Source organism: Podarcis tiliguerta (assembly GCF_965153285.1).
Source record: "Podarcis tiliguerta genome assembly, chromosome: Z".
NCBI classification, from domain to species: Eukaryota; Metazoa; Chordata; class Lepidosauria; order Squamata; family Lacertidae; genus Podarcis; species Podarcis tiliguerta.
In genome coordinates this window covers 1,451,943-1,477,596 of record NC_139553.1, presented here as the reverse complement: position 1 = coordinate 1,477,596, position 25,654 = coordinate 1,451,943, and the positions used below count along the sequence as shown (strand labels likewise).

Below are 25,654 nucleotides of genomic sequence, written 5' to 3'. Positions count from 1 at the left end.
AGTCCCCTAAGGATTGGTACATGGGACCTGCGATCTAGAGTGAGCAGTGGGGTGGCTGAGATTTCTAATAACACTAAATTGTTCAGAGTAGTTAAAACAAAAAGATCGTAATGGACCTCTGCAAACTGAGTGGGAAGGAAAATGGCAAATTCAATTCAATGAAAACAAGTGCAAAGTGAGGGACGTTGGAGCAAAAAAACCCCCTGAATTTCACATACGTGCTCATGGGGTCTAAACTGGAGGTGACAGACCAGGAATGAGACCTTGGGGTCATAGTGGAAAGATTGAGGAAGTGTGCAGTGGCTCTGTGTGAACAAAGCTAATTCCATACTAGGGATCATTAGGAAATGAATTGAAAATAAAACTGCCAATATCACAGAGCCATTATATAAATGTCTGGTGTGACCACATCTGGAGGAGGAGGAGTAGAAGTAGCAGTACTCCACCCATCTGGCAGGGTTGCCCCAGCCACTCTGTGTACATTTCTGGTCACCTCACCGCAAAAAGGATATTATAGAATTGGAAGAGGTAATCAAATTTATTTTAATACTGATGCAGAAGTTGGTTGTTACCTGTGAGGGAAAGCAAGAGGAATTTGTAGTTAATTTTAGATAGTTCAAGAAGAGGCACAGAAGTTGAGGGCTTGCAATAAAGTAAAAGTCCACAGAGGGTTTACCAACCATATTCTTAGAAATGCTTTGTATAAGGTATGAACTAGATACCAACCACCACTAGAGCCATATACACCATGGTGGCTGTCCCTGCTAGAGGCGTCCGCAGTAAAATAAATTAAATATGGAAAGTAATTGGGCAACATATACTGAGTTATTAAGAGAAGATCAAGGACAATTAAAGTTAAAATCATTTGAAGAGATAAGACACTATCTTACCGAATGGGTCCAATTTCATCAATGAAATAATGTTTTCAATTTGGATAAAAAAATTAGGTTTTGGAAAAGAAGAATCCAAATTACAAAAAGTATTATTAAAAAACAACAAGAAATTATTATCCAAAACTTATGATTTGATACTAGAATGGGAATTTAAAGAGAAATAAATAAAAGAAGTAATGGTCGAATGGGCCCAAGACATCGGCCATGTAATACAGATAGAACACTGGGAAAGACTTTTGAAGTTGGGTATAAAATTTACCGCCAGCTATTCCATAAAAGAGAACAAAATGAAAATGTTTTATAGGTGGTATATGGCACCCTCCAAACTTGCCAAAATATGTAAGTTAAAATCTAATCTATGCTTGCAAGTGTGAGGAGGTGGAGGGAACTATGATCCATATGTGACGGGCCTGCAAAAAAGTTAAAAGATTCTGGGGATGTGTCCACAATGAGTTAAAAAAGATGTTAAAATTTCTATAAAGAAAAAACCAGAAGCGTACCTATTGGGTATCTTAGGAAAGGACATCCCACAAAATAAGAAAATATTATTCTGATATACCACAGCCGCAGCCAGGCTACTTCTTGCAAAGAACTGGAAAGGAAATGGTATCCCCACAAAGGAAGATTGGATATGTAATTTAAGCGAATTCATAGAGTTGGCGAAGTTAACAGCAACCATAAGGCACCAGACTAATCAGAATTTAAGGTCAGAATGGCAATGCTTTGAGGATTACATGAAAAATTACCTGTTCTAAGGATAATATGTTGGTATGTATAGACTAAGTTTGTAAAGTAGAACTAGAAAAAGGTAATATATTAAGGATGACCAAAAGACGCAATGTTAGTAAGAATCTCGAGATTAAGAGATGATGAGTATTGGGGGAGGGAACCCACATGGGTGCATGATTTGGTTTCTGTCTTTGTTTCTGGTTATTTATTTTTGTTATTATTTTGTATTGTTATTGCTAATTGAATATTGTGTGCCTTTGGAAAATAACATGAAATTATTGGGGGGGGGGGGAGAAGTTGAGGGCTTGCTATTGAGGCCCCTTAAAACTGCAGTTGACACGTTATGGGAGCCTGAGAATGGCCAGGTCAGGAATGTAAAGCCCTGTTGTGGATGTTTGCCCTTGGAGAACCACTGCTTGAACTGAATCCAACCCATCTTAGCATCCCCTGGTAGATAATTTAAACATTCCCTGGCCAGCAATAGATCTCTGTTGGCTACAGAAAGACCTCTACTATGATGAACACACACACCCACACCCCGGCTTCTGTCTCCTTGTGGGGCACTTTGTTGACTGTGCACCAACTTCCTTACAATAATGCAATTTGTTACAGTAAGTTGTTGCAGGCCACACTGGTTCACCGGCTCCTTTCCCTTGTGCACATGCAAATGTCAAGTTTGAATTTTGAAAACTCTTAAAGTTAAGTAAGCTGTATCCAAAGCTAACTAAATGCCATGTCAAAGTGCCTTCTAGACCCAGAGTCTCCCACAACACTGATAGGTGAACCCAGTATTGTCTACCCTTGACCAGCAATGACTCTCCAGGGTCCCACGCAGGGAAGGGTCCCTCTCACCACCTGCACAAGGATCCTTCTTCCTGGAGATGCTGGCAGTGCTCATATCGAAGACTTTCAAGCTTGGTCCATCAGTGAGCTGTGGCCCCTCCCTTGCTGATTTTGTGAGTATTTTTGGACCTGGTGCTTAATCAAAGCAGGGACGAATCCACAAGCTTACATTTGATTTAACAGAGAATATTCAGGAAGGTAATTACAGCTCTTGCCCCCTTGCTTTCAGGACTGACCATAAGAAACAGACAAACAAAAGCAACCATACATCATGTTTCATTGAAGCTTTGCAATGTGCAAATATATTTAAATGTAACGAATCAATCCATTAGTTAAAAGCAGGACAGCTGATAATATTTGTAAGTAGTCTTCAACCGATTGCTAGTAAGGAACGGTGGGAACAGACAAGCCAACACCTTTTGGCCTTTAAGAAAATTGAACTAAACTAGTGACTTGAGTTCATGGCTAGGTGAGTGTGTGCGCATGCATGGCATGTAATGAAAACATGTTGAGACGAAGGAAGATTGAGGGGCAGTCTTTGCAGAGACAGGGAGGCAGGAGCTCCTAGAAGATCAGAGAAGACTGAAAGCTTGGGACAATCAGTTGAGGAAGAAAGCCTGCAACCTGGTGATCCTCAGTTTTAAACCCCTTTGCAACAATGTCAAGGAAACAGTGCTTGGTAAATACAGAGAGAGTACTGAACGCACACATGACCCCGAAGCCAGCTGCTTTGATGGAGTGACCTTTGACATGCCCCCTCAAGTTCTACTCTTGCTCAAACACTATAATGAGACATGTAAGCTGATAGCCAATTAGAAATGATTCTTTTGGACACAGGATGACCTAACACACTCAGGTCAAACAAGACAAAGGATAGATGGACCTTATGAAGAGCTTTGTCTGCTCCAGACAGAAAAACAAGAGGACTTTTCAGACCCAGCTGGTGGAGCCACCGTCCATCAAGGCAGGCAGGAAGGGTGGCAGCGGAAATTAAAAACTTGTTAAAGAGAAGCCCCTAGACAGAAACTTTGTATGAATGGCACAATACCCTCTTGTCTTTGTAGAACACAACAAAGTGTACATTAGGGGGCAGGAGCCATGGATGTAAGAGGCACAACTTTATCAAAGAGATTGAGACCATATCTGGCAGAAATGAGCAAAACAAGTCAGAAAAAAGAGGTCAATGCCATTGCTGGAACACCTTGACAGGTGGAGGAGTACAGCCCTTGTAATGGTGTAGTTTCTCAGGTGGATTTCAAGAGTACACAAGCACAGAAGGCAAAACAAAGGCCTGGTGAGAGAAGGTGAAGAATTCTGTGAGGTCCTTTTGCAAACCTCTTGAGCTATTTTTACACAGAGTGGTGCTGCAAGGTAAGGGTCCAGGTGAAGAAGTGAAGGTTCACCAACCTCCATGACCTCTTCTCATTTCAACTTGACAAGTCCTGGCGGGTTTTCCATTTTGAAGGGGTAGGGACAGACGTGTGTCTCCTTTGGCAATTCCATTGCTCAGGTAACACAGAGAGATGCCCTTCATCCACAGAAGAGTTACAAGGAACAAAGCAACTGGAGAGCCTAAGCAGGCTTTGAAAAGTCACATCAAGAACATGTAAGACGGGTGTCCAGCTGTGTCTTCTAGTTGTGTGTCCTGCAAATCGCCTGAGATGTATGCATGAGCATTACAACACAGGAGACAGTGTTCTGAAACTGTTCAGAAGAGGACAAAGAAAAGGCCCCACCGAAAAGGAGAAGAGGGCACAGAAGAAGCGGCATTCGTTTGTGGCAGCAGGAAAAAGAACTGCTCAGGTGACTAAGTTTTCACCCACCGAAGCTTATTCCAGACAGCACTGGAGAAGCATTCACTTGGGTGGTGATTCACTCTCTCAAAACATGGAAAGCCACCTGGGTTGATTTGAACAGGTCACCTCCCTGGCCTTAGGCTGAGGTTTTCGTTCCTCCGCTCAACACCATATTGACCAAAGCAAGCTGCAGCTTTGACCCTAAGAACATTTGCGAAAGGGACGCTTAGAAAAACACCAGTCTCCTGGTGAAATATTTAAAAAACAATGCTAGTTCTACTCAGAGTATACCCATTGAAATCAATGGGCACAATTATTTATTTATTTCATAACACTTATATACTGTAGGAAAAAACCTCAAAGCAGCTTACAAAAAAGATTCTGAGTTCCTCTCAATTTCAACCGACTTATGTACATTCATTTCAGTATGCCTACTCTTATTAGAACTTCGTTTGATACAACCCTCTGGTCCTACAAGTAATATTTGCTCTGACGTGTTGAGTTAAGCTGAACATTCAAGACCAACTTCCCAGATACTTGGACAATACAGCAATGGACCAGATGTCTACAAAGGTCCTCTGCCGGGAAGCCTCTCTCTGGAACGCCGAAGGAAACAGGCGTTGACGGGGATTTTCAGAAAACACACAAATGCGTAACTTTTTATCAAGGGTTTTGAGAATGTGCAATGCTATTTATTTATTTATTTATTTAAATACCAGGGAGGTGCATAGCAATACAAAAACCATTAAAAGCAATACAAAACAATAATTAAAACGATTGGGCCACCCAAGGAATTTTTAAAGCAAATTTTAAAGCAAATTTATTGTTTTCTTTCTGCTTATTGTGTTATTGGTTGGTTGTTATTTGAATTGTCCACTGTCTATTTTGTTTTATTGTGCTGCAACCTGCCTTGGGACCTTTGGTGAAGGCCAAGTTATCAGTAAATATTCCCTTCTCCCCGGGGTGGTGTGGGCACCTGAAGCAGTGACCCAGTGAGATCCCTCTGAGACTGTTTCTGTGGGTCTTTGCCAGATCCTTGATTCTGGAGGTTTGAGCCTCTTCCCTTTGTATGCCAGGACAGTAAGAAGTTTTGCACAGACTCTTCATCCATCTCCCCCCACCCCAGGCATATTACGTATTATGCTCAGATGTGAAGGAAAAGGAACTGCCCTCTGCCCATCCATGCAGGCACATTTCCCCCAAAGAATATCCATTTTAGGGCTAAAAATCTTTGGCTCATCAAGACGACGGTCTAACACAGAACAAGCTTCCACCCCCCTCGTACTGCGGCATTATAGGCCCCTGGAAATGGTGCGTCTCAAAGGCACCGCACAGCACAAGGGGTTGAAGGACAAGGCTTCTGTTGGAACTAGCAAATAAACTAGCAGCCTCATTTGCAGCTGGCCACTGGTGCCTTCCTTTCACCATTTGCAGGGCCAGAAAACAGTGCCCTCCTCCCTCCTCCTGGCTCTTCCCTTGTGCTGCCCAATTCTGCGGAGCCGGGTTTCAAAAGAGACAGAGTAAGATGATAGCTTGACATGGACCACCTTCTTCCATTTGTAAAATGGGGCAAAAAAGGCTGCCTTGACTTTTATTTTATTTTTAAAAAATGTCCCTGGGCATGAAATGAAGCTGCCATGCTTTTTCCTCTGTTAACAATCTTTTGCTCTCATTCATAAGGAGGCAGTGGAAATGATTGCAGATGCTTTTAAAACCCCAGACCACAAACGGAGGTGGTATGGGAAGGGAGCTCCATTCAATCTCTGCGATCATATTAGAGGAGGACCTTACATACACCAGCCTGACCTCTCCAGAGGTCAACCCAGCATTACCCATTTGCAATTCAAACCCAGAGATGGAGCAGACCAAGGGCAAAAGCAGGCTCTTGATTATATTTGAGAGGTCATCATTGCTATGCACAGTCAGAGAAAGCCGCTTTCCTGTCTTCAGCGCATTTTAAAATTCCTCCCATTGTCGTACAGAAAAGCCACTCCTTATTTGGCAACCAAGATCGTAAAGGTGAGGCTTAAGGTTTGGTTCTTCCTTGCCAAAGCTGGGACACTTTTCATGTTAATGCTGGAAAATATGCAGGGGGTAGCGAGGTCAGTTTCACGGCAGCCTCAAATTAAATCGGCCAGGAGACGGGGGAACACCAGCCCAGTCTTGGGAGCTGGGGAGGGAGGCTCCCACCCTAGTCAGTCTGTCTGTCTGTCTCTCTCTTGCACACAGGCAGAATTTCACTTACAAAAGTGAAGGCTGTCATTAGTGAAGGAAACCAAAGGCAGCATCTGCAGATGCCAAATGGAAAAACAGCTCAGGCTGGGCTGATGGAACTATCAACAGGCCCAGCCAAAGGTTCCTTCCATAGGCAGCAAAATGGCACCAGAGATGGTGTCTTTCTAATATTAAAGGCACAATCACACTTGGTTGTAGGATGCCAGCACAGCTTCTAAAGAATGCTTTAAAGGTAAAGGTAAAGGGACCCCTAACCATTAGGTCCAGTGGGGGATGACTCTGGGGTTGCGCGCTCATCTCGCTTTACTGGCCAAGGGAGCCAATGTTTGTCCGCAGACAGTTTTTCCAGGTCATGTGGCCAGCAGGACTAAGCTGCTTCTGGCGAACCAGAGCAGCGCACGGAAACGCCGTTTACCTTCCCGCCGGAGAGGTACCTATTTACCTACTTGCACTTTGACATGCTTTCAAACTGCTAGGTTGGCAGGAGAAAGAATGCTTTACCCGTTGCCAATTTTGCATGGAAACTGTTTTCCACATAGAAAATGGCGTGCAGAAACCGACCTGTAAGTGTACATACATTGCTGCATGGATGTTAAACAGATGCGTGTGCAACCTACGCCATCCACACAAGACGTGCCTACCGTTGCCAAACAGAACTTTTTGTGCATGTGTGCAATAAATTTGTAACAACTGATGCAGCGCCAGGGATCCTCGACTTCTCTCACAGAAGAGAAAGAAAGAAAGAAGAATAAGAAGGGAACAGTTCCATGGTTTCCGCGTGAGCAAGGGGCTGCCACCTCCAATGACTTGCCTCATCTCTCCTCCTCCCTTTTTTTTGGTGCAAGGGGCACACATCCCACATCAGGTCTTAATGTATTTGGTTTTTTTGTCTGTGAATATTTATAACAGTAGGAAAAATCCAGGACAGCTGGTAATGCATTTTGAAGTGTGTTAACAACACAGCACCACACAGCTCTCTATTGATCACATAATGCTTTCCTGGCCAAGTAGTTCTTATACGCTTTGCCTTTTTTTTTAAGAATACAAACTTCAAGTACCTTTTGCTTCAAGCGGTTTTTCACCTCCTTTATTCCCATTTTTGCATGATCTTTTGCCTGCATAGAAAAAAAAGGGCGGAGGGAGATTAATTTAAGTCAGAAAGCCTGTTCTGGCTGCAGAGGCAACTGGGCTCCCTTTCCTCCCATCAAGACCCACCTTTCCTGATTACTGAGAACAGGGAGGGGTGGGGAAATTGGTCCACCAAACCGAAGACATAATGGGTATAGGAACAAATACAGATACAAGAGGTTAAAAAACAATATTTAATGAGAGGGAAAGAGATTTTGTTTGCAGAGAATACGCTGCCTCCTAAAGCCTAGGTTTCCTGCTCTATCCTCTAATTATTTTTTTATGTGTCTTGCATGGTAAGGGCAAGGGTAAGAAGCCTGACTAGGGCAGGACCCGACTGCTAGCAGCATCTAAGGGAGGCTCATAAGCATACCTCCTGGCTTCTCTGCACCACCACTCAGAGCTTGATTCTGGATGGTGAGAGAATATCAGTTTCATAATCTATTTCGATCCATACTGGCTGAATGTTGGTTAAGGAACGATGGCAAGTGTGAGTTCCACCAAAGCTCCCAACGACCATTTCCTGCCCGTGGCCTCCTGTCCTATAAAGGGCAAAGCAGGAGACTCTGCTCCAGGTCGGGTCTCTGCCAACTTTGGTACGCACCTTCTGCTATGGGGCAGAAGGGGGGATGAGCTCTTGCTGGAAACCTTTTTCCTACCAACTCCACTGTTTACTTGAGAACTTACTGGTCTCTGGTTGCAATTTAAAGTCTGAGTATCCATGTGTGACTTATCCTCAGTGCCTTTGTTAAATTTCTGCTAGAACAGCATTGCTTCCATGCACATTTCCCTAAATTCCTCCTCCTCCTCCTGCTTCTTATCCTACTGAAGATCTAACAGCAGGTGGCAGGGCTTGCAGCACGGGGAGGGGAGGGGAGGGGAGAGAACATTCACACTGCATCACTTTCTCCTCTTCATACTGATTGTTTAGTCTTTTTCTTCCATAAAAAAACATTTCATCCAACAGTTTTATGCCAGCACCTTGAGAACCATTTCAGTGTCTGATTGATGAAAAGCTAATAATGATTATTGCTACAGTATGTAGCTTTTATGCAGTTTCCGAGGGATTTTTCATTTTTAATCTAGTAACAAAAAATACTTTCTGTCCTGGCTTTTTAGCCCTCTATTGTTTCATGCACCTACCAGTTTGGTCAAGTTTGGTCAAGACTCACACGAAGGACACATTGCGCAGCAAGCAGACCGCCTGTGTGCTTAAAAGCAACCCCAACCTTCCCCTATATATCTGCACCTCCTATGCAACTCTATGACACTTACAAACTTGTAGACTGTCTTCATGGCAGGGTTTGCCTTGGTCTTGACTGTATTCAAAATGGCACCACTTCCTTTCTGCAATGAGGAAAAGGAACAACATGGTAAACTGTTACTGGGGCAGAAGAGCCAACATAACTCCCGGTTTGGAATGCAAATTTCTGCACACACACACACTAAAAAGAAGTATTGCAAACAGACCTGAGCAATACAAAAGGCTTCAGGCATTTTGCTCTTAACATCCGGTTATTTAATTTCTTAAAGGAGGAAGCAGGGCAAACACTTCAACGTTTTCTTGAATAGCCAGATACGTGTTTCTAAGTTCATTGAGTTCATACTTCATTTTTGTCATATAGGAGGCTATAGCACCAAACAAATATGGTGTTAAACATGGAAGAATGTCTGAGTTCTCAAAGATCACTGTAGCAGGGGAAGGAGGTGGGGGTCAGTCTCCATTTGTAAAACCTATTTGTGTATCTATTTCACCACCACATGAAAATATCTGGTATCTTGAGTGTGAAGTGCCTTCTCCCACATCAGCCTGAAACTGCTTATGCCCACCGTTATTCCACCGTTGAGAGGGAAATGAGGGCGGAACGGGGGACAGGAGAAATCCGTCTCCTTCCAGAAGGGCCGAGCTGCACGTACAGGAGGCACAACCAGGAAAGACGCACAAGGCTCTGATATGTCAGACAGAATAATCTAGTAGTCCAGTTAGTGTTTTATTTATTTTGCAGCTCACGTTGGCTTTTGCTGCATAATGTATTATTTTGATAAATAAAATCCAGCGTGCACAAAAGACGGACACCCTCCCTGCCAGCCCTGGCCACCCCCCAGAAAGACTCACTCAGGCACAGCTATTTTTTAAAACTAATAATTAACTTTGCCCAATACTAGTTTTTAATTTACTATTAACAGTGAGCTTTATTCCAGCGAACCATATTGCAAATATTTGTGCCCTTGAGAACTGGATGATGATGAAGATGATGATGATTAATTTATTAATTCATAGCACTTCTTTTTCTGCAGCTCTTGGAACACTGTTTGGCATTCCAAGAGAATGTCAGAGGAGCCCGTCGGATGTTTTCACAGAGCTTCTTTTATTTGTCTCAGAACCCTGAGTGATCAAGGATGCCCGGTCCTCATCTCCCGCCTGACAGAAACTGCTCTGCTTGGAGTAAGTTTGGGGCTCGGAACACAGTGAGCTTGCTCCTGCTAATTATTTCTTTTGCCATTACTATCTTAAATGTGTGTAATACGGAGAGGGAGAGACTACTTAACCACAACTCCTGGGATCTATTGGGGTCTGCTATTCATGAATATTTATCATATGGCAGTTAATCTGTATCAATTAAGTTAACAGCGGTACTCCAAATACCAAAAAGGTGCCCGCCTCCTGCCTCCCTACCTTGTAGCAAAAACAACAGATTTTGGCAACCCGTCGTTCATGCGCGTCGGAGCACCAGCAGAGTTCCTGCTTTGGGAGAGGGTGCAGGAGAATCCTTAAGCCTTAACTAGCTTTGGCCCACATCTCAGCACCCTCACCATAGGACTCAGAAATTGCTGAACGATCAGAATAAGGAGCACCTGGGCTGCTGGGGACACTTACCCTAACCGTTGACAGCCACTGGAGATACAGCTTGTCACTACCTGACACAAAGAGGCAAGCAGACAGATGAGAACTGGCAGCACTCGTTTTGCCATCAGCAGACACCCCCCCCCCCAAAGGACAATACAACTATGCTGGAGATGCAGCCTCCTTTGGAAGGACAATGCATCTAAGTTAGCTCCCCACTTGCCCCCCCCCCAATAAAAACTAGGGCAATTAGTGAGATAACAGCTCCTTCTGAATGCGTCTTCATAGAAAAGAGCAAGAAAGAGGCTGCTTTTTATTCACGTCTAAATATAGCAAGGAGTCTTGTTTAAATATAGAAAGCTGCTCTGAGGGTTGTTTGCGTCTCCCTCCCCGCATCAACACTCCTGGCTGAAGCTTCCCCGTCAGTGGGCTGGCCGTGAATCCCTGGTTTGATTCCAGAGGAAGGTGAAGGAAAGGCACTGGCCACCCCAACTTCGAAGAACCCCCCAGCCCTTGAAGAGGTACCAAAACTAGAACACGAGGCAACCCACAAGACCCACAAAACTGAAATCCACTGAGAGACGAAAGAAAAATTCTGCCAAGGACCAGGCTTGGGAGTTCATTCTGACTTCAACTGAATCTCTAAATCACGGGCTTTTGAAATTTGTTTCTATGTTGGTAATACAAGCAGGTATTATATGTTATTTCCCCCATTATTTGACTTCTAAGACACCAGCAGTATGGAGAAAGGGCTATAAATATATTTATTCCTTGGTGTTTTTTCTGCTTTTCATTTCTTGTTTTGTCCCCCAGGCCTTTATGTAACTTAAAACCTCACTACCTTGGCCAGGCTGGAACCTAATTAATTGTCTATAGCATGAAGTTTTGAAAAGTGCAGTCACAGACCAGTTTGAGGAAAACCCTCTTTTGCTTCCCTTGTTAATCTTTCTAAAGGTCTAGGGAAGCTACCTGGCACATCTGGTCCAAGCAGAAGGGTCATCTCCTTTGCTCGGCATCCACAAACTCAAGCAAATGTTCCTCCTTACCAGCATATTCGCCCATGTTGATCTCTTCCTCAAAGACATCACTGAAACCTTCTCCGGAGTTGAGAAGATCAAGGCGGCCATCAATAAACTTCAGGAGAATAAAATGAAAACACACCAAGAGGGGATCATACAGGCCAGCCTAAACTCCCTGCCAAGGTGCTAACACTCGCTCTCTTTTTCAAGGCGTCTCATATTATTATACCAGGCTAGAGATCCACTGCTCAAGCTTTCTGGCTTGGTGGGGCCTCCAATATAAAACTGGAAGGTACTTGCAATGGAGAGCCAGAGGCATAAGAGCATGTCAGGTTTTACTATTATAGAACAGAAAAGAGGAAAACAAACAAACAAACAAACAGTGCTCCTGTAAACGGATTGTCAGCTGGGCTGGAAAAAGATATTAATGTAGAGCACATCCCATTTTGACCCATAAATTAAGCTAATTATGAAACAAAGTGGCCAGCTGTATTTCACGGCACATAGCCCAGTATAGATCACAGTGCAGAAAAGCAAGGCAGGGGGTGGGGGTTGTTCTTTTGTTTAACGACCTGCAATACCTGCTTGAAAAGCTGCAGCTGGGTTGCGTTCTGCAGGAACTGTCGCATGGTGGCAGACCGGTGGGAGACAAATGTTTCTTCACAGAACGTGATGGGCTCCCCCTGGAAAGATGGAGTTCAGAGGAGGGGTGAGCTTACAAGTGGCCAAATGCTCCCAGAAGAGTACAAGCCCAGTCAATGAGTTGCAGTGGGCTGCATTAAGCACCTTGCCAAGCACATTGAGGAGCAAGGTTCAGAGAGCGAGGAGGCCTGCCCAATCAACTTGCCCACCTCCAGACAGCGGGCCCTTAACCAGGGCAAACGCCAGGGAGACTGGCCAATGGTCAACCACATTCCCTCAGGCAAACGGAAGAGGAAGGCTGTGCTCCCCCTGCCCCACAAACCTGTGCCTTGTGGGTCAGCCAAGCAATGTCTCGTGTTTGATTTCCAAAAACAGGGGACACCTGGGGCTCTAAGCTGGAAGTCATCCCACCAGCCATAGAGGGATTGTTGGTTCTTCCTCAGAGGCAAAGTAAAGGCCTTCAGCTCATTCTCAGAAGCACTCTTAGTGAATCCACATGCTCCAGACTCCAGGCATTAAAATAAAATTAAACTCCAAGGAAGGCACAAATGAGGCCTTGATAACTCAACAATGATCCTGTCAATGTTCTTGACATAGCACAGGGCCACAAACACCTTTGTCAGGTCTTCTGAATGGGCCAAAAGGAATTGGAAAACTTTTTTGGTGTTTTCAAAAAGAATGGAGTTTTATCTCTAAAATGCAGCAAAGGAACACCATTTGCAACTTTGGGGTGGGGGGAAAGGAAGTGTGTTGTGTTGTGTTGTGTTGTGTTGTGTTACATTAATAGTGAAGTTGGTTATGTATCTGCGGGGGGGGGGGGGCACCCATCTCTTTCCATGTCCTGGCAACACTTAAATCTGCAAATTTGCATCGAAGCAAATAAATATATTTATGGCAACTGAAAAGTGGCAGTAAGAAGGAGAAGTAGAATTATGTCAATGTTAAGTTAATGCAGAGGTCTTTTCATGCTCTAATGAAAAAGTACACCCAGGGCTTTTCATCCATGAGCCGGGGGCGGGGGGGCAGGGAGAGATCATTCCAGGCAGATGGGCTGCTGCCACCTCGGTTTCATGGTCCAACTCTACAGCTGCATTCCTGTAATCCTCAGGTCTGGGAGGAAGGAGGAGTGCCCCCCCCCAATCACAGAAAACCCTGACAATCTTGGCCTGTGGGGGGAGCCATGCCTATAAGGAATGTCCATATGTGGAACACTGTAATTCTCCCACACAGAGTTCACATCCTTTCTGCATTTCTTCTTCCAGTGTTCAAAACTCCCATTGTTCCAGCTGCATTTTGCGACAGGGAATTTCATTAGGGCGAGCAGTTTCTGAGCTCTGGGTGCAGTACTGCACCTAAGATTTCAGATTAAAACTGCAGAGTGGAAGGAGAGGAGGACCTTTTTCTGCCTCCCCACTTCCAGCTACTCTCTGAAGACTGGAGAAGAGACCCTCTTAAGAATATTAGGGGGGTGGGCAGGGGAAGGACTAGGCCAGGGGTCAGCAACCTTTTTCAGCCATGGGCCGGTCCACCATCCCTCAGACCATGTGGTAGGCTGGACTATATTTTGAAAAAATAAACAAATAACAAATTCCTATGCCCCACAAATAACCCAGAGATACATTTCAAATAAAAGGACACATTCTACTCATGTAAAAACACGCTGATTCCCGGACCATCCACGGACTGGATTGAGAAGGCGATTGGGCCGGATCCGGCCCCCGGGCCTTAGGTTGTGAAAAAATGAACATAATATTGTAGCTGCAGTTCATTCATTTTCAGCTTTGTATTCTTGTTATTAAAAAAGGTGTACCTAGACATTCTGATGTTGCGTCCACAACCTAGTTTTAAGGTGCCATTTAGCTTTCATATCTCTGTTTCTAACACTGCCTTCTTCTAGCTGTGTCCTGCCTCTCCTGGACCATACCACTGGGACTGAACTGTGAGTTTCCTGCTCTGTTAGCTCTATTGATCCTCCTCTGCCCAGAGGGAGTCTGGTATCACCTTCCACTTGGCCCACATTCCTAAACTGCGCTGCCAAAAATGCAAGCAGGAATTCTAGGAGCTGAACACCAGCAGGCACACATTGGAGATGATTTCTCCAGCTAAACTGCTCCAGCCTTGGGAGGCAGGTGACACCACACCCAGGATGAGGAATAAAGATACAGAGGACAGGGGGTTGTACCAGGAAGCAAGGACTGGCCTTACCGCTGTGGCCAAGTCCACCCTTATTCAATTTGCACCATCTGTGGGTCAAAACATAAAAGAGCCTCCATTCATCAGCCCTGATGAATGGGATAGCAGAAAAAGCCACCTACTGCTTTGTATCTGGTGAAAAATAACCTGATTTGCATTGCAATTTGCATAGGCGACCATTTCCTGCACCACTTTTTTGCGATAGCACATGAGCTACTGTAGCTAATATTCCCCTTGCCGCCTATTCCAGGACTGAATTCTACAAACATTTCTAAATGTTCCATGCTCATAAAGCACCTTGAGGTATACTAAAGCCACAATGGAACTTTTACGTGTGTGCAGGAAAAGTGTATGTGACAGTTAAGGACACTACAGGGTATAAAGACCAGGAATGGTGATTGCAGCGATTTATGGCGCTGTGCCTGCTTATATCACACTGGATTATAAATTTTGCATATAAACTCTATTAAAGAGGAAGAAAGTGAAACTGCAGAGGAGTTTTAACTTGGAGGATTTCTGTTATGCAAAGAGCCATGAGTCCTGGAGGCTAGATGAGCAGCCCATCAAGAATAATGGCCCCCACACTTAATTAGACCCAGCAGGCCCTATATTCCTCTATGTCTTGACTTTTTTTAAAAGCGAGTATTTTATTTAATGTTTTAGATCCTAAATTATGGCTGAGGACAACGATGCTCCCTTTCCTATTTGCAACAAACAGAGGGGGCACCAAGGGAGATCCAAAACAACCACACTTTGACAGGGCAAGATGGCATCCTGTTGAGCCCACAACATTTCTGATTGATGAGCGATTCCACTCTTTTTTAATGGCACTTTTTTCCAGTGCTGAACATCTCTTTGGAAGTATCGTTCATTGCCTGAGATTGTGGAGAGAGAACAATACTGTGCCACATGGACAAATAAACCAGCACGGTATAATGTGGCCCTCTATGAGGGAGGAACTAGCCGGCTTAACTGTGAAATTCTAAATCTATTGCCTGCTAATGTAATATTTTCAACGGGAGATGCCAGCAACTGAATCTGGGGCCTTCTGCAAGCCAAGCAAGTGTTCTGTGGCCGTCAAGCTAGACTCCTGCCCTGGAAGCACGGATGCTCCTTCCCTACCTGGGAAGCACAATGCATGCCGGCCTGTCTTCAGCTTCCCCTTGGCCCTGGTATTTGGATGCAGCAACCATGTTCAGACATGAAAATTCCACCTGCCAATTGACTATACAACACGATTTGCAGCCATGTCGGGGAAGATGGGCTGGGGAAGAGGGAGGGTTTAGAGACGGGAGCTCCAGGAAGGTTAATCAAAGGTGGTGATGGAAGGCAGTCGCGAAAAGGTCACATTTCTCAGCTCTTGCGGTGTGATGGTCTCCAAGGAAACCTAATTATCCAATGAAATGCAACATATTTACGATGCGTATCTTACCCACACAAGATCAGCTGAGGTCACTGGACTAGTGTCAAAAGTACAGCATCCCTTGTATGGCAGGGATTCTCACTCTGGTGCAGCAAGCGGGGGGGGAGGGGGGAGTGGTGGGAGAGGAGAAATGGTTGAGCAACCCAAACCATAACAGCTGGAACAAAAGAAAGATCAGAGAATGGGGAATTGTGGCACGGAACCACATTGGACCGGAGCCTTTGAAAACCTCCACCACCAAGCAGGGGGTGCAACAAAATTCCCATAAGAACCAGGGCTTTTTTCAGCTGGAACTCACTGGAACTCAGGTCTGAGACCTCTCAGGTGGGCACCATTGCCATTCCAAGACAACGAGGGAGGTGTTCAGGGTGAGAACAATAGCCTTGGGTTAGAACCGAAGGCCATGTTGCATGTCCCCCAATTCCCGCCCCTGGAGTGAGTCCCTGCTTCCAGGCTCTCCCAACTGATTGAGGGCTTCCCTTCCCCTGGCGCGCACACACTGTTGCACTAATGTAGCAGCACATTTATTGCGGGTGGGGAAATGCAGGTGTTTTACTGTTGGCGAACTGTCCCCGGCTTCTGCAAATGAGGCAAAGAGCACCAACTTAATTCCAGACGGACTCCACTTGGTGGGTGCTTCTGACTTGTCCCACCCCCCACCCCACCCCAGTTTTGCACTGTGGACTTGGAACTCCAAGTTTGTAAAAGGGACCAGCGCAGAATGGAAGCGATGCGTATCTGCAAGGGTGTTAATACAGAGCCCGGTGATCCCTTCTATCCCTGTTACAGCTTCCTTTCACACCTCAGCCAGGGAAACAGGGCAACATCAATGAGTTTCATCAAGACAGGGGAGGGGGGAGGGGGAGCTACTATTTAATTAGATCACATGGACAGAGAAGCATCTGGCTCAGAGCATGGCAGTTTACACATCTCCTTGAGTTGTCGTGGAGACAAGCACATGACCAGCACCGCGCGGAAACTCTGGGGCATGAGTCCAAGCACACTCCTAACGCATTCTGACAGAGAGCAGATGGGCAGCCAGTCAGATGGCCAAAAGGCACAGAGGCAGCCCCCGCCAAGCCTGGAGGGGCACAAGGATAATTTCCATCCTGTAAAATCAACCTGCCCAGGAATTACACACACCTTTAATGTTGGTGCCTGTGTCAAAGCTGCTACTACAAAAGAGCTGCAGAACAAGTGGAATTTCCAGAGTGGAAAACACCAAGCTCCTCTGCTGCGTTCCTCCAGCACCTGCTAATCTGGCTGGTTTGTGTATCTTTTGGTCATGCTTGCAGTAGTTCTTGCCCTCCTCACACCATGCATGTGCCAAGTTGGTAGAACACACACACACACACACACACACACACACAGAGTTCTCTCTTCAATAGCCCACAGCCATGGAATTCCCTTTTCCTGGTGCTGTGCCATTAACCCAGCATCCTTCATAAAACAAGCTGTAAAAACATTTTTAAAAAACTTGACCTGGGTTTAATTGCAAGGCATAACTCAGAAAAACAGGAATGGCTTTACAAATATTTCAGAGGTGCCCAGTTCTCATAACTCTCAAATATCTTTTGCTTGTCAAGTGTTGTCACCGACCCGTAACGCTAGGTAAGTTAGAAGTACACAAATAGAACTTGTTTTGTCTTGGACTGTGTCGCATTCAGTCATCATAGATTCTTTTTGAACAACAAGAACAAACCCAGTAATAAACTGAGTTTGATACTTGGTATTTTCCTCTGACTGCTAGCAAGTCTTTTTAGGATGACTGAGCTTTCATCTAAAGTCCTCCTTCACAGGATCAGGTCACCTTGGACCACCACAGACCCAGTGTTTGGTTTGAACACTGCACTGTCCAGGTTCATCTTTCTTTCACAGGCTGGAAATCTAAAGGATGTTTTATCATCACAACTGCCGGTTGCAAATTTTAATAAATAAATCAAATCTTGCTGGGTAATCTATAGCAAGCAATCCAATGCAGCATGGCATCAAGGACTCAATTAAGCGCTTTAAAAAATAAATAAATATTTGCACACACTTCACTTCTAGGTAGGTCAGAAATCCTCCCTCCTTTCCTATCCACTTCTTCTTCTTTTTTTAGTAGCATAATCTCTGAAGGTCTTATTTTGTTTTGTGGGTTAATGCCATAATTTATTTAAAAGCAACCTGACGCATGTTAAGAGTTAACAGTCTTGCATAACGGTCATTGTAAACAAGCACAATTCCGGTTAAAGCACCCTCATCCATCCATCTCCTCGTCAAGAGTCAGATGCAGACCATAATTAAGGGTTTCGGAACATCTACCTGGGAGAGGTATTTTTGCCTGCTATTCCAGGAGGACGCCCTCTCTGCAGAGAGCAGAAGAGCTCATTAATGAGGCTAATTAGGTGTAAAGGGGGAAGGGTCTGGCATCAGCTGCAGCTTAGAGTAGCTCATCATTAAGCTCTGTAATCTCTACCCCAGAACAGCAGCTGATCTGGCTCCTCCGTGACTGACTGACTGGCCTAGAAGCCTCCCAAGTTAACACCTGAGTACCTGACAGTGCACCTTCTGGGAGGCTGGGGAGAGGCTTAACCCTACAAACTCCTGTCGCAAAAGGATCTGTGCAAAGCGGGTTTAGGCTCTTCAGGAGGATGATCGCCCACACAGGTCACGTTTTGGAGACCAGGCCTGGAATCATCACACTCCATATAAAGGTCAAATATTGGAACTGCAAGAGACATGCCTCTCTCAAACCGAAGACACGCTCAGAGTTGCTGTTAGGAAGCAGCTTTCCAAAATATATTATGCTAGCATATACTGGTGAAAGTTAAATTTATATATGCTTTTGATGTTATTGTTGTGAGCTGCTGGGAACTCTTACTGCTGAGGAAAAAGTGGCATATAGATGTTGAATTTGGGTTGCGTTGGGTGTGTCCACTCGTAGGGGAAGACATATGTTTAGAGTAACAGCCTGAGTCTTGAAGCGTACTCACCACATGGACTCACTCTGCTCCTGCACTGAGCTCGGAAGGAGGGGGTCAAGCTCACACCACAGTCTGAGAATCAGGCATGAGATCCCTTTTCATATTACATCCTCCTACCAGGACGACTGCATGTATGAATTGGGCTTAAAACAAAGTCCAGTGATTTGTCTGGGCAGACTCACTCTTGTCCTGAACCTGCCGTGGGAACCTCAACTCACCCTGTCTCACTTTCAGCAGCCAGAAACACCATAACCAGACACTGGAGAGACCTGTCAGGAGTAAGCATGGACCAATGGTACCAAATAGTATGGGAAACAGCCCTACTAGAAAAATTAACCAATAAACTGAAACTGACACGGGGACAAACAGAAGAAGATGCCTTCACCCCGGTATGGCTCCCCTTTATCACATACACAGCCCAACAGGACAATGACAATAATCCACCAACAGCATACAAATCAATATGGCTAACCTGATCCAAAACACCCACCTACCCCACTCACACACAAAAACAAAGATCACCACAGCCAATCACAAACAAACAACCACATCTTGGCCAACCCCAACCTCTCTCACCACCAAAGGAACACAAGTGAACAGCACAAGCAACGCTGACACCAAACCCTACATACATTAAGCATAATAGAAACATCGCCACCCGACCCCACCCCCACCCATCTTCCCTCCCTCCACCACCCCTTTTTTCTTCTCCCCCTAATGTCTCAACAAATGAAACGGATTTGTAAAAATGTTACATGGAAAAAAATATGAGGTATTACACTTACTTCTGTAAAATAAGAAAATCCTTAATAAAAACAAAACAAAACAAAAAACTCACCCTGTCTCAACCCCCCATGCAGTTACATGAAAATATTAACTGGCAATACTGGTATGGGATGATGGCCTACCTTACACAGTTATTTCTTCTAGATTGACAGAGGGGCACTTTCCCAGTGGCTAAGGCTGTACTCATCTGCATGTAGGACAATGACCATGTAATTGTCAAGGGCGCTCCACAGCTAAAGGAACGCACATGGCGGATGCCTAACTCTTTATTGTCAAGCAGACACAGTCACTTCAATGGCTCCAAATAGCCTCACAGACCAGTCTAACATCTAGGCAGCTATTCCCAGGTCTGGGATCTATGGAACAGCTGCAGGAACTGGGGGCCTTCACTTGTTTATGTACCCTACCCTGATGGGCTGCGCACATGCAGCCGGAAACTGAGCCTGCATGGAAGCTTCCTCTGACCTCCCCTCTTCAACCCCCTCCTGATTCTGGGAGACAGTGGGGCAGGAGAAGCTGGAGAAGTACTCAGTCCCTTCACTTGCTTGACCTGTCTCTTCCTCCTCTTTTTCTGTGCCATCCTGGGCTCCACCTTCCAGGTATGAAACTTCCCCTGTGTCTGACTCTAGCCTCCTGGCTGGTACAGTTCCCCACGAATCACTCGCCCTCTCTCCTGAATCAGACCCCCCCCCTTCCCTGAGTGCACACTCATCGGCGTCCTGCCAATCCCTGCAATAATCTTGGGACACAGCTGTGAGGGTTTCTGTGGCCTCCCCCATTTCACCAAGCTCACTGACTTATTGTTCATCATTACCATTATTCAGTTTTCATGGGCAACTCCAAAAGTGACCTCTTTACCCAAACTTCCAACCTTATGTGATTAGTCAAATTTCTCACACCCATCAAGTTGTGTTGACTTTGGACCACAAAAGCAACCTTGACTTGGGCTTTGAGAACAGAAAGCAAGCTTCCAACTTCCTCCTGTGGCTCCGAAAGTCCAGGAAGGAAAGAGTAATTTGTGACCACAAGGATGGCTCCAGCGTTTCTCTTTTCTTCCAACACCTCTGCACAAAGCAACAGAAATAGTTACAGCACTACAGGGAGTTGAACCTTGTTAACACTAATGCAAGAATATAGGCTATACTGTATTCATCTAATTCAGATTGAGAGAGGGAGGACATCAGCTCCATGGAGACCAGAATACTTGTTGGAAAAACTCATTCTGTAGCTAATCTTTGAAAAAGAACTACAAAGAGTGGTGGTGATTTGAGAAACAGATCAAGAATTAAGCCTTCAGAAAGGTCAGTCTTTGCTGGCTGTGTGCATGCAGTCGGATACTTCCCACATCCAGACACTCCACAAAAGGCTACAGCACTTCATGTACTGTGAAATCTTTCACTTTTACCATTATGCGTATTCAAAGCCTCACAGAATGTCTGAATTTTGTTTTTGTTGCCGATTCCACAAGACACACAATTCTGATCAGGCAAAACTTCTAACCACCTAACTGGTTTACCTGTGTCTACCCCGCATAAAAAATGCTCCAGGTGGCATTCACTAGAACTGGCTGCACCAAAAGCTAATACATAGAGTTACACACCACCCCAATATCTCTGAGCAGCGAGAGACTCTGGGGAGCTCAAGCCCTTTACCCAGGTTTCAGGTTCCTCAGAATGAAAGTCAGTGGAGATTGTGGTGTGTTTAGGACCATCTATGTAGAGGCCATTATGAGAGATACCTGCAATGCACTGGAGGACTCTGCCTTCTGAAATATTTTCAGGAACTACAACTGGCAGCTATCAGACAGCAATGAGAGATCAGTCCACGGGAACAAGTGAGACCAGTTCTGAACTCCATTAGGTCCCAGTTAGCTTCCAGGCGCCGTTCAAAGGCCTTGTGCTTACATTTGGTCAAGGGTGTCTGATGGACTGCTTCCTGGCATACGTTTCAAACTCCTATGTTAAATTCCTCCTCAGAGACCCTGCTCCAAGTTCCCCTGGTGTCTAAAACAAGAGAAGGCATTATCTAGGAGAGAACTTGTTCTACAGCGGTGCCTAAAGTGAAAGCTTCCTCCTTTTGTTCCTGACATTCCAATGAGTACATGGTTGTCCCAATCATTACTTTGACAATGATGATCTTTGCTTCTTCCAGTACACTGACATTAGTTCGTCTGTCTTCAGAGACACCGTTGATGGAATCTTTTGAGGATTTGGAGATGGCGTTTATAAGTGGTCCATGTTTCACAAGTGTAAAGTTAGTAGTTCCCTGTGAATGTCCCAGTCCTCAAACACTCTGTGCTTCAATCGGGAGAAAGCTGCACTCACAGAGCTCAGGTGATGCTGGATTTCAGGATCAATGTCGGCCCTTGTGGAAATATAACTGCTGAGGTAGGAAAAGTGATCAACACTTTCCAATGTTACACCATTAAGCTGGATTTGTGGCACTGCAGAGGGGTTGATTTGTGCTTGTTGGTTAAGCACTTTGATTTTTTTAGATATTGAGTGATAGACCAAGCTTTTCATAAGCTTCTGTGAAGATATTTAGGATAGTTTGGAAGTCATCCTCTGAGCGTGCACACACTACGTTGTCATCAGCATACTGAAGCTCAATGGTGGAAGTTATGGTAACCTTTCAGCCTACTCAGATGAAAGAGCTTTCCATCTGTTTGATATATGATTTCCACCCTGGTGGGGAGTTTCCCTTCGACAATATGTAGGATCATGGCCATGTACATAATAAATAGAACTGGATCGGTAACACATCCCTGTTTAACACCTGATCCCACTGTGAATGGTTTACTTTGAGAGCTGTGAAAAAGGCAAATTCCATGCTAGGGATCATTAGGAAAGGAACTGACAATAAAACTGCCGATATCATAATGATGTTATACAAATGTATGGTGGGACCCTATTTGGAATGCTGTGTATAGTTCTGGTGGCCTCATCCAAAAAAGGATATTGTAGAGTTGGAAAAAGTTCAGAAAAAATAGGCAACCAGAATGACTGTGGAGATGCAGCAACACGTCTATGATGAAAGATTTGGGACTTTTTAGTTTAGAGAAAAGATAAGAGGTGATATGATAGAAGTTTATAAAAATATTCATAGCACAGATAAAGTGGGTAGAGAAAGCTTTTTTCTCCCTCTTCCATAATACTCGAACCCATGTTCATTCAATGGAGATGAATGTTGCAAGATTTATGACAGATAAAAGAAAGTCCTTCACAGGCCGCACACAAACTACGGAACTTGGTTCCATGGGAGGCAGTGAGGGCCACCAACTTGGATGGCTTTAAAAGGGGATAAGACAAATTCATGGAGAGAGAGGATCTTCAATGGCGACCGGCATGCTCTGCCTCCTCCAGTTTCTGGGAATCGCTGGTCGGTAGAGTTCTGCTGTGCAGATGTCCTGGTTGCGGGGCTGCCACCGGCTTCTGGGTGGCCACTGTGAGAACAGGAGGCTTGATTACACAAACCATTGGCTGCCACAGGCTTATGTTCTTATGTACTAAAAATATCTCACCCATACTTTTAAATTTCATAGCTGCTTAGCCCTCTCTCAAGCACACGCATCTGCCACTTGATCTCAAAATTGCAACGTTTCAAGACAAAGAAGGTTATTTACATCTTGAAAACATGGATGGGCATGGAGTGGATGAGAGCATAGCTGGGGTTGCGCAAGACTCTCAGAAGGTCAATGGTAATTGTTGCAATATATCCTGCAAAGGAAGAGAGATTGGGGCCAGAACACAAGGAGACATTAGGACGAGGCAACACAGGGCACGAGGGTGGTGCAAATGGACAAATGAAAGAATTAGCAGGGCAGCTGGAAAAGGTTTGGTGATCTGCTTGGGGTAAAACACAGAAATGTCATAGCATCACAGAACTGTAGAGCTGCAGTGGACTCCAAGTGCCACCTAGTCCAACCTCCCTGCAATGCACCCAACCTCTGTTTGAGAACCTCCAGTGAAACAGAGTCCACCTCCCTCCAATGGAGACAGCTGCCCTGTCAAACAGCTCTTACTGTCAGAAAGTTCAAACACAGAAAATTTCTACAGAGGCTTTAGTGGCAACAAGAACAAAATGGGATGCATTGCTTAACTTGTTCCCAGCAGAAGCCATAGATAATACTGAGTTAGGAGCTGTGTGATGGGGTGGGGGAGTGGAACTCCCTTCAATGCAGCAATAGGTCTCTCCTCTCTCAGGACGGAGAGCCAGGAGACGTGTGCTTGAAATTTCCTGCTGAACATTCACAGGGCTTAAACCCCTGTTTTGCTGAATTGTTTTGTCTTCCAAACTCTTGAAAAGGTGGAGCATCTGGAACAGAAAACCACTAAGGATTAGTCAGCCAGTGACTCTGTAGTTCCGTTTTTCCACCCACTATCCTTGTTGACCTTGGGCGTCCCAGGAGATGCAACCAAAAGGGAAGCCAGGATGGTCATGTGTGGCCTAGCAGGAAGAAAAGTGAACACTGAGATGAGCAGTGCAGGGTTCAAGTCATGTGCAGAGTCAGGCCCTCTTTCGAATTCCCTCGCAAGACCTGCAAGGCAAGAAATTTATGGAAACTGGCTTTATAGGATTGCTGCAAAGACAAAGAGCAGGTCTCAGCAGGGCATGAAAGCAAGTGTTTTAGGGTACATGTCTGTTGCCCCCACTATGCATGTTTGCTGCAGGACACACAATTTGCCATGAAAACAAGTAACTCTGGTTCCCTGTAGTTTCATTCCTCCCCCCCCCCCCGCCCGCAATGGCAACCATGTCAAAATGGCTGTACCAGTCACACTAGAAAGCACAAACAAGCCCCTGGTTTTTGCATTTTATGTTCCTGCTGCCTTAAAGAAAAGAAAACCACTTCAAATTACATTTATTATTTATGCATTTTTAGAGTTGTCATCCTTTTATATAAGGTTTCTTTTTATATCATCCTTTAACTGTTTTCCCCAGGAATTGCTTTTCATTGGGTATTAACTCCAAAATCCTTTCACAATTCTTGCCATCTCCTGAACAAATCAGTAAAAGACTTAAACCCACTTCAATATGTATATAGTTTTGCCTAACAATGCACACTAATTGTATCTCTTTAATAGGAAATATGTTTATTAATAAAATCCTGTTTGTCTTTATTACCAATGATGGGAGTTCAAAGCAGAGAAACAAACATCTAAACATCAAGGAGATGTCAGAGGTAAACGAAGGGAGGCCAAGTGATGCGCATGTGATGCGCTAATTGTATTCCAAAAAAAAAGAAAAGAGGATTAATGGAGGGAAGACAGAAATGGAGCTCCCAATTACCACAGAAGTGTCTATTTCACAATGCACTTCCTGTGACTTGAGAAAGACATTTTTGCACCCATTGGAATTTCGAAGAAAGCGGCTTCCCAGCTGTTATGTGCATAAATCTCTCATGCTGTACATACACAGCTTATTTAAATAGCAAGAAAAAGTTACCATTTACAAAATGTATATTTCAGTCATAGCACACATGCACACACACACACAAAATCTGTCAGTTTGTGAGGAAAAGTGCAGAAGAGAAAGCAACACATTCAGTTAGGACTCCCCCCCCCCTGCTAGATTAAAGCAGCTGCTTTGAGAAGCGTGATCCAGCCAATCCGTCCACAGCGAGGCTCACACTCCCAGCCCTTTGCTAAAACTCAGGGGCACAGCAGCTCTTGAAGGCTCCACCCCCACTGGGTGGCCAGGGGGACCCCCATGTTTCCTGGTTGAGGTGGGGAGACTCTTACACCACAAGGGGCTTGTTTTTTTCTTTGCCTCATTTCTGTTGAGAGGGATTTACTCAAGGGCTTCATCAAAAATTCCAGTGCAATGCACACTTCATTATATGGTCATAGATCCAAAAACGTATCTACACCTACAACTATCTATCCATGGCCATATTAATTCAACCAACTCTTTTTTCCTTTATTGCTAATTTAACATATTCTGTTTATCTGAATTGGCAGATTACTACAGTGAATAGCTGCAACTGGCTTGAATTATGCCGGGTCGGACTGATGCAGGGTCCGACCACTTGTCAAACCAGTGATCCTGCGCTCTGCCAGCAACAGGCTTCTGTTTCATTTTGCTGCGACCCCTTCACAGCTGCTGCAAATAACTAGGTAAGAAGACAAGAAGTGCTTTGCTGGATCAGGCCCATGG

At 44.8% G+C, this 25,654-nt stretch overlaps 1 protein-coding gene across 9 annotated transcripts in view; it reads right to left on the bottom strand.

Moving 5' to 3' along the window:
* The window catches only part of DENND1A (DENN domain containing 1A), a 264,250-nt gene that overhangs the window by 35,631 nt on the left and 202,965 nt on the right, over positions 1 to 25,654 (bottom strand). For all 9 annotated transcript variants that reach the window (XM_083422935.1, XM_083422939.1, XM_083422937.1 and 6 more), the window contains 5 exons: positions 12,070 to 12,171; positions 11,516 to 11,603; positions 10,503 to 10,543; positions 8,900 to 8,971; positions 7,555 to 7,611 (listed from right to left, as the gene is read on the bottom strand). In XM_083422935.1, the coding sequence (XP_083279061.1) occupies positions 7,555 to 7,611; positions 8,900 to 8,971; positions 10,503 to 10,543; positions 11,516 to 11,603; positions 12,070 to 12,171 (360 nt within the window). The remainder of the gene's footprint in view (positions 1 to 7,554; positions 7,612 to 8,899; positions 8,972 to 10,502; positions 10,544 to 11,515; positions 11,604 to 12,069; positions 12,172 to 25,654) is intronic.